Source organism: Ornithodoros turicata, chromosome 10 (genome assembly GCF_037126465.1).
Source record: "Ornithodoros turicata isolate Travis chromosome 10, ASM3712646v1, whole genome shotgun sequence".
Taxonomy (NCBI): Eukaryota; Metazoa; Arthropoda; class Arachnida; order Ixodida; family Argasidae; genus Ornithodoros; species Ornithodoros turicata.
This window is the reverse complement of record NC_088210.1, coordinates 11,636,417-11,653,902: the sequence shown is the minus strand read 5'-3', so window position 1 is coordinate 11,653,902 and position 17,486 is coordinate 11,636,417. Positions and strand designations below refer to the sequence as shown.

The 17,486-nt window shown below is 46.8% G+C and overlaps 1 protein-coding gene across 2 annotated transcripts in view; it reads left to right on the top strand.

The window, feature by feature from the left end:
- Positions 1–17,486, top strand: part of LOC135370334 (ATP-dependent RNA helicase DHX8-like) — a 164,378-nt gene that overhangs the window by 134,810 nt on the left and 12,082 nt on the right. For both annotated transcript variants that reach the window (XM_064604055.1, XM_064604054.1), the window contains exons 6-10: positions 1,697–1,783; positions 2,129–2,255; positions 4,325–4,503; positions 7,396–7,536; positions 13,709–13,918. In XM_064604055.1, the coding sequence (XP_064460125.1) occupies positions 1,697–1,783; positions 2,129–2,255; positions 4,325–4,503; positions 7,396–7,536; positions 13,709–13,918 (744 nt within the window). The remainder of the gene's footprint in view (positions 1–1,696; positions 1,784–2,128; positions 2,256–4,324; positions 4,504–7,395; positions 7,537–13,708; positions 13,919–17,486) is intronic.

Genomic DNA, 17,486 nt, shown 5'->3' with positions numbered 1-17,486 from the left:
TAGGAATGCAGGTTGCGAATAGTAGAAAGGATTCCTGGATCTTCGTTTATCTGACACTGGAATTTATGAATGAGATAAGACTCGCGCTGTTCCCTGAGCCGCTGGGAAAGAAAGCCTGACTGCAGGATGAAAATAGATATATTGGTGATTGAGTGTCCTGGTTTACTGAAATGGCGCGACACTGGCAGATTAGGTTTCTTCGCGACGTCAGATTTGTGGTTATTGAATCGCGTTCTAAATGAAGTAGCTGTCTGTCCGATATATTGGGCGTTGCATTCATTACATTGAAGAAGATAGACAACATTGGAAGAATTCCTCAAGGTCCTGCTGCACAGACCCGGTCATTCCCCTCTCACTTAGTCACCAACCTATGTTAGTCATGACAAAAGCGCATGCGCTGCTCTCTTTCCCTTGTACATAACCCTCTCCCATATATAAAGCTTGTTCTTGTCACCAAACCCCAGTCCCGTCGAAGGCAGCGCTGACTGCCGAAACGTCGACCCCTATCCCTATATGTGTTAATAAACTCCCCTTTGTGTTTTCCTGTAAGCTCTTTGTCGTCTTCTGATTTTTCCTGCTTATATATATATATATATATATATAGGATCCTATATTTTTGTCTATAGGCTCCTATTAGAGGTGGGACGAATCCAGAATTTTGCGAATCCGAATCTGAATCCAAATCCAAGGAAGGTTCTGCGAATCCACAAATCTTACGAATCTCGAATGTTTCGAATCCTTTCTTTAAAAATAGTTTAAAAACCAAGAAAAAAACTTCTACTGGAAAGTGTTTTGAAGCAGAATATGACACATTTGTTTAATGAAAAAAAAAAAAAAAAGTTCAGTTTCGTGTAAAAGCATACCCATATAGTATATTTAACATATTGTTCATCGATAGAGCCTGAAGTTTTAGGGTTTTACCCGATTCTTCCCCGAATTTGCACCCCGAATTGAAGGTTGCCGCTTTAGGGGGAAACCCGATTTTTACCCGGCAAATTGCCCTCACTGGGATCTCTGTAGGAATGCACAAACTTACTTATTTGGCAGCAAACGCAGTTCCATCACCGTTTGTACCAAACCACTACACTTAGTTTGAGTAACTGAGCCCGATTTCTCCTCGAAGTTAGCATACTGGAAGTTTTTTCACCCGAATTCGCATGAATTTAGTGCACATATTTATTTACCTGATTTTTAAACCCCCGAATTTAGAAAAAATATTTCCCGAAAACTTCAGGCTCTATTCATCGACTACGAGAAATTCATAAATTCTCGTGTCTGAATTATTTCCATATAAAGCTAAAGCAACAATCAAAAGCAAAACCATATTACTTTTAAACTTGTAATGTAACAGTTCCTGTCTGAACTCTTTCAGTCCAGAGCAATGTGAACAAACAAACAAGAAAACACCCGTCGACCAATGAGGCTTTCGGCGGACTCTGGAGGCGCCAATTTGTAAAAGAAACGAACAAACGTGGTTGGTGGATTTGAAAGGTTCGATTCGCCGTTTTGGGCACTGGGATTCGGATTCCCGAATCTCGAATCCCTGCCTAGGATTCGCGGATTCGGTTGGCACATCCCTATAGCTCCTATATATATATATATATATGGGAGCCTATATATATAATATCCTATATTTTTGTCTATAGGCATATGTACAGAGATAAGAAGGCCTTAAGAAACACGGTGTGTCTTTCAGATTGCCAAACGGAGGTTGGACCTGAAGATCATTGTCACGTCGGCAACCATAGATGTCGAGAAGTTCTCAGAGTACTTCTTTGATGCTGTAAGTTGAACTGTGGGTTGAATTTTAAGCTTCATGCGGTGCTCCCTTTTGGACGTGAGGTAGTAAAGGAGCACCGCACGGGACACTCCCCCGACAACACCGAATATCCTCTGGGGTGTAGGAATAATGTCCGGTAGATGTCCGAGGGATATCCACTGGACGTACGAATTCGTTACGATATTATTCGTACATCCGGAGGATACTCGTTGTTGTTGGGGTCTCTTAGGCACGGGGAAGAGAAGGCTAGAGCTCGTCTGCGCAGCATTTTTACGATCTCAACACAGGGTAGTGCTGAAGTCCTAAGAAGTACAGTAAACTGATTCATTGCACTTTCAATTACTGTAGCCAATCATCAAAATACCCGGCACGACCTTTCCTGTAGAGATTTTCTACGACAATAGCGACCCCCCGCTGGACTATTACGAGGCTTCAATCCAAACAGCGCTCAAGGTACACAGAACACAACCAAAAGGTAAGTGTCAGTAGAAGTTGACAATCCTTTGGGCACTGTGACAACACCACCAAGGTCAACGCCTTGTGATTGTGTGACTGTGTGTGTGACTTTTCAGTTTTAGTTTTGTGTTCTTCCTTTCCTTCCCTTATCTCCTTTGTTCTTAACTTTTCCTTCTTTTCCTTTTCTTTTCTTCTTTTTCCTCTTTTCCTTTTCTTTTCATTTCTTCTCCTTTCCTTCTCCTTTTCTTTTCTTTTCCTTTTCTTTACTACCCTTTTCTCCATCTTTCTTCCCTTCTCTTTTCTTATTTTTCTTTTCTTCCCCTTTTCTTTCCTTCTTCCCTTCTTTGCCTTTTTTTGTTTGGAATAGCAAGCCGACCTTCGTCTGGCTGACCTTTCCTTTCCTTTTCTTAATAAACATATCCCCCCCCCCCCCCACCAAGGTACAGAGAGCCTGCACGCCCGTCGACTCGACGTTAACTATTAAGAGTCAGCAAATCAGGATCGTGTTTTCAACGGCCGTAGCCAATCATGAAGGTGCTTTCAGTGTTCACGGCCATGGAGAAGAACCACCGTCGTCTGCGAGTTGTGATTGAACGTCCCCGCGTACTAAATGGGAAAACTTGGAAATAAAGCGAAAAACGGTCTCAATCTTTCTCAAGAGTGATATTCTGGAAAGCGTCCTGCATTTTTTGTCTAAATATTTACGTCTGCAGGTTCCAGGTGAGCTGCAATCATTTGCGGGTTCTTGAATTTGCGGAACGGTGAATCTTAGTAGCAGACGAATTCTGACTATATATGTCCACGTAGCAAAGGTGTGAGAGGAGGCAATGCGCAGGGTTTCTCTATCTAGGTGATGTTGATTGTGACCACATTGAGGTGGAGAAAGTAAAGAGGTGACAACCTCTCCACCCCTTCAATTTCATTCATTAGACCAGTGTTTCCCAAAGTGTGGTCCGCGGACCCCTGGGGGTCCGCGAGAGTGTCTGTGGGGGTCCGCGAGAGTGTCTGTGGGGGTCCGCGACCGTCTCTGACATTACAGTGAGGATTTTCGTCCCCACAAACACGCGCTCGTACATGCTGCCCCATTTCCAAACACCCAGAACTTCCAAAATTGCTACAAGCATGCTTCAACGGCTAGCTTCTAATTTCTGATCGAAAAGTCCTGCAATGCACGTTTGTCCGCGTCATACACATACAAACAAGAAGAAGAAACCAGTCCGGAATCGTTTCTGAAGATGTATCGAAAGCACGCAGCAGCTGACGAGGTTGCTGGTTATGCACTGGCTGTGACGGTGTGTGTGTGTGTGTGTAGGGGGGGGGGGTCCGTGAATTGGTTCTCATCGCTTCCGGGGGTCCGTCACCGCCAAAAGTTTGGGAAACACTGCATTAGACCACGCGTGTGTATGCAGTGAACATATGGTTTTACGTTCCTTACTGGATGTGGATGTTAACAAGAACGAATAGATACAGTGTATTCCTCATGCAGTTCCATTGCATATTATTCAGCATGCCTAGTGCATGGTAGTACCTTACCTTACATGCATAATTTGCGCACTCTTTCTCCCAGAAAGGTTGGAAAGGATTCCTGGTAGTTGCTTGCGGGTTGTCGAACCGCAAAAATTATGGGTTTGGGTTCACGGTGGTCGGATTTCGTTCTGGTTCAGTTCTGGCCCGGCCGCGTCACAAACCGAACTGGTTCGCTGCCACGAACCAGTTTGCGGACCGGTTCAACGCTTCCATTTTATATCCCCCCATGAAACTGCCTTTATCAGGAAATGCGTGGCTGATAGCTTACTTCTGTCGTCTGCATTGACGTTTTTAGTGGCCGGGTAGTTCCTTTAGCGAGAGAAAGGAGAAATGGATGAATACTCGCAAATAGCGTCTACACGGCTTGTCTTGGCTACGTTATGTTTCCAAAATCTTTTTTCACGCGCACGGTGCCGGCAGGATACACTTAGAAGAAGTCCAATAAGAGGGACAGCATTTTTAGAACAGAAAAGAAAACGTTTTCTCCGAGCAGGCGCAGAACAAGGAATAAAATTAAAACACAACAGCCTGTGAAGAGGAATTTTTTTTTTTTACGTCCAGGTGACATCCTCGTCTTCCTGTCTGGGCAAGAGGAGATAGAGAACGCCTGCGAAAAACTCGAACAAGAGTCCAAATGGGTTGTGTCTGCCCTAGAGCTGATGGTGCTTCCAATCTTCAGTGCCCTTCCGAGTGAAATGCAGGCCAAAGTGTTTGAAGAGACACCAGAGGGCTACAGGAAGGTAAGTGCCTTTACCTCCATTCCTGGAGCACAGTGAGAGTTACGGCACAGGCTCAGTGCTTTTGAGACATACCCATCAACAGAAAGCCGGCCCACCCGTTCGACCATAAGCTTTGCTGAAATGGAGCTCAGCTTGAATTGGCACTCTAGTTTTCATCCAAACTCACTCACGCCTCTGAAGGTGCAAATGTACACGTGGCAGTGCATACGATAAGTACAGTAGAACCTCGCTATAGTGAACCCGCATGCAGTGAAGAAACTGATGTAGTGAAGGGAAATCACGGTCCCAATTGAATGCCCATAGACGCCCATGTATTGGCAACCTGTTTATAGTGAAGACTTTCTGTCCAAGAACTAGATATAGTGAAGAAAAGTCGGACGAAACTTCGAAATTTCCCCCAAAAAATGACTCGTTCCGCCATCGCGGTCGAAAACGGAACTCACGCTGTGTTCCGGAAGTTGGGCGCCATCAATGACGTAGGATGAAAGGCGTGGTCATGAGTCATGACCAACCAGCCAGGCATTCAGGCTCGCCAATTTGTTTTGTTTGGTGTTGTCAGACGCGCCGTGCATTGCAGTGCATTTCGAGCTTCGTAAGCGGAAGCGGCCATGAGGGTAAAATCTTGTGCAGACCTCCTTCCTGCAACACTTCAGAAAGCACCAGTTCCAAATGTACTTGTTATCATGTGTCTTCATGTAAATAAAGTGTGCGTATTCCATTACAATCAATATCTGCTGCTTACAGGCATTCTGTGGGTCATACATGCCAGAAAAAAAATGAACTACTGATATAGTGAAGATCCTGATATAGTGAAGATTTTTCATGGTCCGGACGACTTCACTATAAAGGGGTTCTACTGTAGTCGACCGAGCCTTGTAGTCCCCCTTTTTCTTTGCAGCCTAATTTTGCCAGAAGCGGTGTCAAGGAGCACGCAAACGTATTTTATGTTGTGAGCGCCGTCCCAAGAGGCCATGGACGCGGACGTCACTTTCCTTCCTGAAAAGAAAAAAAGGGGGGGGAAGGGGGTAGGATCATAGGGTTGTTCGTTTCTGGCTGTAACTAGGGGCAGCAGCAAGCATTGCCTCGTTTGCGAAGTGTCTTCATGGCCAAGGTCGTACTATATCCATGGGCCCTTGTGTTTACGAGTTTTATATATTGTGGAGAACAGTGCCAGTTGCCCAGGGAACTCATGAACTTGCCCCTGCACCTTTTTCTTCGCGACCTCCATTGCAAATTCCTGATGACGATGATGACTTTCGTTGCGGAGACTCCACCTCTAAAATTTAGTCAGATACGTCTTGGCTTTGTGGGAATAAAAATGACGACGGCGATAGTGGTGGCGACGATTATGATAGACTGAGCTGGAAAACTGCACAACAAATTGATATTTCGACACATATTGCTCATGTCTCTGACAGCAGCACTACCAAACGGAAAGGCGCGCATCACTGAGGGGTCACAGAAAAATTGAGCTGAAATCGAATTTGAATCCCTCATAATTCACATTGTTACAGTGCGGGGTGCCAGAGCAAAAAGGTGCTGACCGCAGCTTAGCTCGGGTCTGGTGGTGTTACACCCAGAGTTATAGGTAACTCATTACTGTGACTAAGTTATTATTATTTTTTTTTAACTCGTAACTTAACTCGTTACTTTTGCGCCGTGGCAACTTTAAGAGGAACTCGTTTCTTTTTCAGGTGACCTTGCCAAAGTAACTTAAACTAAGTTCCAAGTTGCTTTTGATTCACTTTGCACTAACGTCCACATATATTCTTACCTTCTCTCCGGTTCTTTCACGGCATTTTATGCAATAAAACATGATATTCAATCCAGTGACAGTATTCTATTCAGGAAGTAATTACCGCTGCCATTGAAATGAAGCTGAACCGTTGTGCACCAACAGGGAGTAAGATGCAAAGTGTTCGAATTCCGCAGCTTAGCGCAGAGCAGCTGGTGGAACGGCCGCTCGTTGTTTCACTTTCCTTTCATGATGTTGCCTCGGTGACATTTGCCTCCTTCTTCTACGACGTGACTGCAAGGCACCACTGCTCAATGCCCTTCAGTCTGGCAGTTGCAAGAAACTGATACGTTGCACATTCTGTGCTCACCATTGACTGCGCAATGCTAAAGGGGAAATTGTAGGAGAGGTTGGGAACACATTTTGATAAGTAGCATATGATCGGGGCCTTACTTTTTAGTACTATGCCCGATTACGCCCGGTGTTTACCCCCCACCCTGATTCAAATCAGCAAAAGCAGGGTGTCGACACAGGGTTACCCGACGGATAACAATGATCGTCGTTAGACAGGGTATAACCCTTATTAACCGATATTTTCCGGACCAGGGGGATCTGAAGTCATCATAACTAGCACAGAACTTTGGAAACTACGTTGTAAATGCAAAAATATGCTCATACAAACTGCAAAACAAAGACCCTGCTGCCTCTTACATGCATGGACTCTGTGTCCCCTGGTGTATTGTTTGTACTGTATTATGCCGAGCAAAACGAAGGCTTACGCCTGATTCTGTTCGATTCAGCAAGGATTGGGTTGAATCGGGTTCAGTTTGACCCGATTACACCCGAATTATTGAAACAAAATCGAACCCGATATTTGCCCCCCCACCCCCCCACCCCACCCCGATTTTGCTGAAAAATAAAACCCGAAGAAAATCAGGCCATATATATAATGCAATATAGTGCTTGGAAAATGCGCATATTAATCTACTATTAATCTACGGCAAGGCCTCTGCTTGGTGTTCAGAAATAGTGACTCTATGCAATTGTGTAGTGACAGAATGCTCCGGCTGCATTCTCATAGTGGCAAAAAAAAAAAATAAACAAGAGAAGAGAAGAAGAAGAAGAAGATGAAAACAGTACTGTCCTTCCTCTTTCAGATGGTTGTGGCTACCAACGTAGCCGAAACATCCATAACCATCGACGGCGTGGCATACGTTGTGGATTCGGGCGTGGTGAAACAGAAGACGTACAACGTCCGCACTGGCATTGAGTCCCTAAAGGTCACACGTATTTCCCAGGTAATGAACCAAATACATAGCTCGTACAACGCACGACACAGGGGGTCCATTTGGAACCATTTTGGGTGCGTTTTCTTATTCAACCCGAGTAGCCAGGAGTTGGGTAACGACGTCAGAGCGTTTATCATCACGTGACTCCAGAGTAGCCACCTTTGACCGTAATTTTCGAACGGATAGAGTTACTCTGCGCTCAAAATGGCGGACTGGCCTGACGGGCGAGACGATGTGGAAGTGCTGGCAGACACTCTGTTTAACAGCTTAACGCAGATGCGTGCACTCCAGCAGATTCTGAAAATGCTCGACAGTTTTTAACCGGTCCTACATTTCGAAAATGAACACCACCCATATTGTCTGTCAACAGGACGGTTCTGCCGGTTCTGACGGTTCAGCCGTCGTTCTGACGTCACACACAAGCTAGCAGACGACGATGCGTCGTCTGCTAGCCTGCGTGTGACGTCAGAACGACGGCTACCCTTCTTCAGAGTAGAGTAAAGTTGTCACTCCCTAGCTACTCTGGCTAATTTTCGCCGCAGAGTTATGACATCATTTCCCCTAACCTGGCTACTCTGGCTATTTTTCGCCGGCTGAGAGTAACTCGGAGTTGCCAGAGTTGAATAAGAAAACGCACCCTTTATTCGGCAGGCGATGGGCTGCACTTTACTTAGCATCAGGCGCCGTGCTTTACAGTGAACGTGGAAGAAACATGTCCTGAAGCAGAAACACACGTGAGCATATGACAGGAACCATCTAGTGTACAGCTCCTAAACAGGGTGACACGCATTTGGAGAGTTAAGCAGGGGCTCCTGGTGGGGGTCTGGTGGTGTTACGCCCAGAGTTATAGGTAACTCGTTACTGTGACTAAGTTCTTTTTTTTTTTTTTGTAACTCGTAGCTTAACTCGTTACTTTTGCGCCGTGGTAACTTTAAGAGGAACTCGTTTCTTTTTCAGGTAACCTTGCCAAAGTAACTTAAACTAAGTTCCAAGTTGCTTTTAATTCACTTTTCACTAACGTCCACATATATTCTTCTGCTTACTGAGAGGCGCCATCTTGGCTGTTTCGACTACGGGAACCGCACGTTTTGCGCTATAACTTTGCGTTACGGTGCTCAATCACTTCGATATTTACCATGATGGAATGTCCTTATGAGTTTTACACGTAGGCAGCACATTGTACCGCCTGCATTGAGTAATTGGCGAGCACGGCATGCCGGCGCGGGTAGACTTTTATAGGGTAACACCCTGTATAACTCCTTTTTTTTTAAGTAACTCTGTAACTGCAAGTTACATTTTTCACACGGTAGCTTAACTCGTAACAAGTTCTTTTTGACGGGTAACTTCTTGATCTGTGTTTACACCATGTCACTGTGGAGTGCAATAGACGAATTCAGAAAATTCGAGAGTGCTCAGTGTCGCTTTGAACTTTGGGAGTTTACTAATATACGAAAAACAGAGCCGTCTCGAGGTGAGCTTGCGCCAGGGGCAGGGCAAGTCTAAAGCACCCCCCCACCCCACCCGTCCCTCACTGCTCTCAGAAGCCTTGTCAACAAAGAAGACGCCCATTTACACTGCTGATACCGTAAATTCAAATTCTCTTCATTCTTATACCTTACACTGGCCAACCACCCTCCCAGAACATGCCATTCGGCGCCCTCCCTCGCTAGGGCACCCGGGGCGGCTGCCCCTCTCGCACCCCCTCGCTACGGCTCTGACGAAAGAAACGGGTGGCCTCCAAACTTTTCTGATTGCTCCCCTACCGGTCCATTGCCCATGACGTGTCAACGTCCGCGAAAGCAAAATGTGAAGGATTATTCTTCGTTCCCCCGCTCAGTGAGTGCCCAGGATGCAATGTGTGCGCGAAGAGCACTGGGATTTTCTGAACTAGTCTATTGGCAACAACTTAGTACACCCATTCATGTTAAAACTGGTGCGATCCACTCCCAACTCGTGTAACCCACTCCCCTCTGTGTTGCCTCACGGCCTCGAGGGTAAATAAATAAATAAAATAAACTGAAATATCAGTGCTGCTCGACCATTGTGGATTTGTGTGAAAAAAAATCTGGGAGCTTCATGATGGTTAGGGATGTCCTGAATACAAAGTACTATTCCCAAATTTTGAAGCATTCCGCCACTAGAGGGCTCCAAAGTTAGTGCCCAGCCGGAACCACTTACAGAGAGAGTTTGGCCATTAGGAGGAGCCTAACTTGAAACGCATCATGCGACGTCACAGCTGAACGACCTCCTTCACTGCGCTCTATTGTTGTCCAATTGTCAACCAGTCGAAGACGCCATGTTGATGTAAAGCATTGGTTCACGGTGCAAGGGGGAAAGCACGTGAGTACCGCATTCTTCGAGACTCCTTCGTCCTTTCAGTTTGGTAACAAAGTCACCGTTTCACAGGCCCCTGTGGGTCATAGGCTGGTAACAGTGGTAGATCAAATTGAGCGCAGCGAAAGTACATGTCAGGCAGCCAGTGAAGTGCATCAAGATGGCGCCTACCTGTTGGCTGATAAGCGGATTTCGCTTGGATTCAGGCGTTTTGGGCGGTGCAACACCAACCATTACGTCAAAACAGGCTCCGCCTGTGAAGCGGCAAAAGATCAAAAGATGTCCAAGCTCTCTCTACGTACGCCTCTGGGCCCAGCCAATGCTGTGTATGCAGCGGGGAGTCTGACCATTAGTGGGACCTGCCTGTACCTGATGCTCCACCCACTTTTTGAGCTCTCTGGCCAGTCACGAGCCAAAATACAGTTCGCTGTTAATCTCAGGCTATCCAGGCTATGTATCACTTGTATGCACTGGGTGCTGACATTTTCGGGAAACTGCATTGGATTAGATTGAATAGGATATTCCCTGACGGCGTGCCAGCGTAATGGATTCCGTGTCCACTTTTATTGGCGCCCTCTGGATGGAGAGGGGCTTGTCAGGAAGACTCAGAACAGCAGAAGTGCTTGCTAGCAGAACTGATTGGCTAGCAGAACCGACTGTTGGGACAGATTGCCGCCATTATTGCGATGCCATATTGTTACACCAGGACATTGTAGTGCGGTCATGAGGGCGGAAGGGTGCAGTGAATATTCAGTCGGTTGGGAGACATGATTTACTTTCTTGCAGCAATGATTTTTGAAAATGTTCACCGTCGGCATCATGTCACATTACATCTTTAAAAAAACGTGCCTCGTATAGCTGTTTATTGCCCCTATAAAATGGGGTCTGGCCATTAGGAAGAGCCTGAAAGAGAGGCTTTCCTGTCAATCAAAGTTGGGCGCATATCATCGGTTACAGTTTTACAGTACGGGAGCCACTATAACACAAAAATATCATAGAGGTGTTGCTTGGAACGGCCAAAGTGGGGATTTCATGAGAATTTTCGTAAGCCACTTTAATTTCATTCTGTGAGTATATGTCCTCTTGCATCTATCTTCAAAATCAGCATCAACTTTTGCTTTCCCAGCATTATTTAAGCAAAAATTACATGTTACGTCGCTTAAGTTACGCCTAGTGAAGACCATGACCCCGAGAAAATATCGGGAAAGAGGCTACTGATGTGTAAGATTCTACATTATATAATTTTATTTTATTTTATTTTACATATTTCTTGCGCGGAGCAGTGCACCAATGCGCTCTTTGGATCAGCTATCTGGCTGTCAATTTTGTGTTCATCCGCTCGGTTTACATATGGGGTGATGGAAGATAAGGAACAGACGTAAGACCGCATGACGCTTAGCGGGCAGTGAGTGAGCGTGAATGAGAGAGCCGAGAGCTGAGCGGACAGTCAGTGAGCGTTAGTGAGCGAGCTGAAAACTAGGCGGGTGGTGAATGAACTTGAGTGAGCGAGCCAAGAGCTAAGCGGACAGTCAGTGAGTGTGAGTGAGCGAGCTGAGAACTAGGCGGGTGGTGAATGAACTTGAGTGAGCGAGCCAAGAGCTAAGCGGACGGTGAGTGAGTGTGAGTGAGCGAGCTGAGAACTAGGCGGGTGGTGAGTGAGTGTGAGTGAGCGAGCTGAGAACTAGGCGGGTGGTGAATGAACTTGAGTGAGCGAGCCAAGAGCTAAGCGGACGGTGAGTGAGCAAGCTGAGAACTAGGCGGGTGGTGAATGAACTTGAGTGAGCGAGCCAAGAGCTAAGCGGACGGTGAGTGAGTGTGAGTGAGCGAGCTGAGAACTAGGCGGGTGATGAATGAACTTGAGTGAGCGAGCCAAGAACTAAGCGGACGGTGAGTGAGCGAGCGAGCTGAAAACTAGGCGGGTGGTGAATGAACTTGAGTGAGCGAGCCAAGAGCTAAGCGGACGGTGGGTGAGTGTGAGTGAGCGAGCTGAGAACTAGGCGGGTGGTGAATGAACTTGAGTGAGCGAGCCAAGAGCTAAGCGGACGGTCAGTGAGTGTGAGTGAGCGAGCTGAGAACTAGGCAGGTGGTGAATGAACTTGAGTGAGCAAGACGAGCTAAGCGGATGGTGAGTGAACTTGAGTGAGCGAGCCAAGAGCTAAGCGGACGGTGAGTGAGCGAGCGAGCTGAAAACTAAGCGGGTGGTGAATGAACTTGAGTGAGCGAGCCAAGAGCTAAGCGGACGTTTAGTGAGTGTGAGTGAGCGAGCTGGGAACTAGGCGGGTGGTGCATGAACTTGAGTGAGCGAGCCAAGAGCTAAGTGGACGGTCAGTGAGTGTGAGTGAGCTAGCTGAGAACACGGCGGGTGGTGAGTGAACTAGACTGAGCTAGCCGAGAGCTGAGGGAACGGTGAGTGAGCGTGAATGAACGAACCGAGAGCTGAGCAGGCAGTGAGTGAGCGTGAGTGAGCGAGCCGAGAACTGAGTGGGTGATGAGTGAACTTGAGTGAGCGAAAGTCAAAACTGCCGAGGTCTGGCTTCGACAGCTGCTGGCTCTACCCTGTACAATGACTGTCAGCTGCAGCAACTTGGTCCTGCGATCTCAGTCCCAATGCCAACGATCAAATGTCGAGCACGATCTGAGGCTGCCCATGACGCCAACAACACTGAATATCCTCTGGTTGTAAAAATAATGCCATAACGGATTCATACGCCCAGTGGAAATCCCCAGATATCCATGGACGTTTGAATCAGTTATGGCATTATTCGTACATCTATAGGATATTCGGTGTTGTTGGGGGAACGTGCTTTGGAAGGCAGTGAAATTACACTCGCAACCACTGAACAGTACCCTGTTTGCGGAACCCCAGGACAAGGCTCGTGGTGGAACCCCGGCTGAGAAACACTGCCCTCGAAAAACGTTCGAATTTTTATTATTTATTTTGTTTTGTTTCAAAACATCAGTGGACATTTAACTTGCACTGTGCAAGTGGAACGTCGCTGGCATATGCCATGGCACGTCTTTTATGCAAACCGCTACATTTTTTTCTGTTTAGTTTGTGGAAAACTAAGTTCCCACAACCCTGGGCGTCAGCCCGTTCGTTCCACGTGCAGAGAAACAAGCAGCACAGAAACAACATAGTGAAACATCAAGCAAGGTTTATTTATGCCTTCTACAGAACCCTTCGTAGCAGTAGTTCTCAGCGTCACTCCTGCGGGCAAAGCATGTTGACTCTTATATCCTGTTTTTGCCCTGCCTACTTTGATTGCACGAGTGCATAATGGATACCCCTGATACCCGGCATACGAGGGAGGTGAGGGCAGTCCCGACTAGGGTTGTCAATCGGGATGTCCTGCACCCCGAAATCCCGGCCAACTTTTGATGTTCCGATCAATGAGGATTCCTTCCGGAAAATACTGGGATATCGTAAGAGCAGATATGACAGGAAAATCAAATACTTGTGGGCCATCAGGCACAGACTGATTGCTTCTAAGAAAACGGCACTTTTTATGACTGGAGGTGGCAGAGGGCTGCTACTTACACGTGCGTAGTGGTATTTGCTGACTGTTGTTCCTTCTAGCATAGAAGCTGAGTGGACCTTCAGTACAGCAGGCAGTATTTGCACAAAAGTTCGCTAAAAAAAATGCAGAAAATTTGTACTCGCAAACACAACTTGACATTTATACCTGCGAAAGGAAACAACCCTGGAATCGCAAATTAAATAATCGCGCATAAGTTCGCAAATGACTGAGTGCGCTCCGCAAAAATTAATATGTCAGAGCAAAAATACGTTTACAGTAACTATTATGTTCACCATGTACTTGTCCATGTATTTGGCATTGTCTACTAGGTTCAAGCAACGCAGCGAGCAGGCAGAGCTGGGAGGACAGGACCAGGCATCACATACAGGGTGTACTCAGAGGATGCGTACAACAAGATGTCGCCTGTACAGCTCCCAGAGATACTCCGAAACGAGCTCAGCTCCACCATCCTTCAGCTCAAGGCTCTCGGTGTGCATGAGATCACGAAGTTCGAGTTCATGGATGCTCCACCTCCGCCGGTCTGTACAGTAGAGAGGGATTTTCTGGGGATTTTCGTCTTAGGGTTTTGCTGGATTCTTTTGTATGGTCTGACTCCCATATCAGCTGGCAACTCTGCCATGCATGTGAGGGACTCCCTGAGGGAAAACACAAGCACAAAAAAAGCACAAAAAAAAACCTGCTCAGATGGCATAGCTGGGCATCCTCACTCATGAGGACCCTCATGAAGACGCCTCACCTCACGACGATGAGGTGAGGATGAGTGAGGGCAGACCACGCTGGAATGTTCGTCACGAGGACAGTCGTGAGGCATTATCCCTCATGAGGCTTACCGTGAGGGTCCTCATGAGGCCAGTCGTCGTGAGGCCATCAATACGTGAGGGTACAACGTATTCTGTGAGGAGCCTCGTGGATGAGGCCGTGAGGCCCTTTGTGAGGGACCTCACGGATGATGCCATGAGGCCTTTCGTGAGGGGCCTCACGGATGAGGTCATAAAGCATTTCGTGAGGGACCTCACGAATGAGTTCATGAGGCCTTTCATGAGGGACCTCACGGATGAGGTGACGGGTTCGGACTCCTCTTTGCTGATGCCAAACACTAACGTTAAACCTCGCTGTGACAGTAGCAACCGTTACCAAATTTATCCAAGCGCAGCACGAAACCCTATAAACAGTTTAATGCCGCGCAGTATCACTAGTACCAACTACCGACACAGTAGTTCAACGCCGACGTGTCATGTGAACATGACGGAAAGTTCTTTTGAGGCTCATGTGCCTCCTAGTGACTCGAAGACACATCAGGCCAGGAGGGTATTCACAAGGTGAGGGCTCGTGAGGACGAGGGGTCGTGAGGCCGAGGGGTCGTGAGGCCATGAGGGCCCTCATGAGATGAGGGTACTTGAGGATGAGGACTCGTCAGGCCACGTGGGTCCTCATTAGGCAAAAGTACGTGAGGCTCAGTGAGGACATGAGGGCCCTCATGAGGTGAGGACACGTGAGGATGAGGACCCTCGTGAGGTGAAGATACGTGAGGCCATAAGTGTGAATAGCCTCATGAGGTGAAGGCATGTGAAGATGAGGATGGTGAGGCCTCTCGGGATCCCGATACCCGGAGGTGAGGTTTGTGAGGGCAAGATATAAAATGGAATATGAGGGTGACGGGGACTGAGGTTTAGTTGCTGGTGAGGAAAATTTGGTGAGGGTGAGTGAGGCCAATAAAGTCAGTGCTTCGTGAGGTGAGAATGAGTGAGGCCGCAGGAAAACGCCCACCTATGTCAGATGGTAGCTGGATGGTAGATGGATGATCAAGGGAGAGATGTGTAAGTTTAATTCCACTGCATACACCAGCAGCATTGAACTAAGGAACCGCTTGGATTATTAGCTCACAGTAAAGAGTTCCAGTTTCTTTTGGGTCCCTCCCAAGACGTATTTGTAATTTGTATCTGTTCTTTTCCTGTTTTTCTTTCTTTCTTTTGTATTGGTGATGTTAGGTTGTGTGGATGATGCTGAGAAAATTCTCACAGCAGGCTTTTCACTGTTCTGCTACGTGAATGGAGTCCAGTGTTGTTACATCTTCACTCTATACAGGGTGTCCCAGAAAACATGTCATGGACTTATAATTAAAAATCTATGCCAGCTAGAATCATGTGGTCAACTGTTTGTTCTTATTAGGTTTTTGCCACCTCCTAATGTGAATGTCATCGAACATTAGTTTTATAATGTCAGTTTTTACGACCCAAACTCGGAAATGTGCCAGGTAAAGGTCGCCTTTTTTACCCCACCAGTGTTAAGTGTGTGCTGAATGAACTCAAGTTCGCGATAATAGACCTCTCCTTGTTTGTAGACAAATGACGCCATAGTGTTCGACTGAACTGGAGGCGACCTTCGGTCCTACGTTTATTTGAATAGGAGGCAGGGAACAAGTGCCCATTTGTGGAACTCTCCCCTTCCGAATTGTTTCGGTTTCAGTCTGTCTCCCAACGTCATGATGACGTTCCCCAGGTAAAGGTTCGTTAACATTGACACTAAGGAGCTATCCCATCGGAAAAAATGGCCAAACGTCACGAGTTTCAGAGCGCTCGGGGTCCTAGCGCTCAACGACTTTTTCCATGTTCTCGTCAGCTTGACGAAAGAAGGTTGCTAAACCCAGCCCATGAAGTGATAGAAGGAAAAGTGACAGTTCTTGCAAACCGTAAGAAGGAAGGCATGATCCCAGCGGAAGCTGCATGCGATGAGGTGTGCCTGTCCTCTCTTTTCCTGCTATCCCTGTGTGGTCTGAGTTTTGCGACCTTCTTTGGTCGAGGCGACCACGAGGGCGTGCAAAAGGTCGTTGAGAACTGCATACCCCGAAATGCAGCAGCACGATGTTTGGCTATTTTTTTTTTTTTTTTAAGCGGGATAGCTCCTTATTGTCCCTGTAAGTTATCACGAACTGGAGTAAATTTGGCACACGGTTCACATTGGTAGGGTAAGAAAGCTACCTTCACCTAGCAAATTTTCAGTTCAGTTCGTAATAAATAAAACTTGAGTGATGACATTCACATCAGGAAGTGCCAAACGCAGGTGTCGGAGCCAACCGAAAACGAGAACCAAAAACAACAAAAAAAAAAAAGAAAAAAACGCTTTTTTGGTGCTAACCGGAATGGAATTGAAACTGTATACATTTTTTTCACTCAGGAGTGAAACAGGGATATTTACTTCACGGTTTTCAGTCCAAGAAAAAACTTTGCCGGTTTGGACTACAAATATAGGTGAATGAAACTGACGTCGTGTGTTCTGAAGTCGTGTCATGGATACTTTACGAGGGTTACTGTTATTGTGGAATGTACGTCGGTATACTATGACACTTAGGCTCCCTTTGTAATGTTTTATCGTTCGTGCATATAGACCTAGAGGTACATGTGACCGATTGTGACTCTCTACCAACGTACCGTGGTGTTCATTTTAATTTCATCCAGCCAAACTCTCCTTAACTAAACAGCGACCCTAGGGGGCTGCGTCACGGCTCCTCTATCGGTAATGCCGGGCGACGCATCCCTTGTTTGAGAGGAACGAAGTTGAATGCATTTACGTATCCGCGAGGGCAAGCGCGTGCAAAATGGCGCCTCTTTTGTGGACAGGACACGAAGAAAATAAAACGGAGCCGTCGAGTGTGTTTGTGAGTGAAGGTGTCCTTCGGTTTGCATGGTACCCGTGCGGTGGTGCTTGTTGGCTTGGGAGCAGCAACAGACACTCGGATGGGATGCGATCGCACCAATCCAGCAAGAAAGTACTTTACATATGACATCACGACAAACGTGTCCGTCTGTATCATGCGCTTCAAGAAAGGAGAAAGCCTATTTGAACAGTCAGTCACCTACAGGAACCGGAAGCTACCAATTTCACCAGCTGCCTGTTAACGTTAAGTACCGTGTATGCGGAATAAACGGGTTTGCATTTTGCAACATTGATTCTTTTTCTTGGAACGAATACGCCCACCAAAAGCGGGACCGGTTAAAACTGGTATGAACCGTTATGTTTTTGCTCCGGAGCAGAACTGGTACCGGACCGTTTACGATAGTACCGGAACGAAAACTGGAACGAAAAATG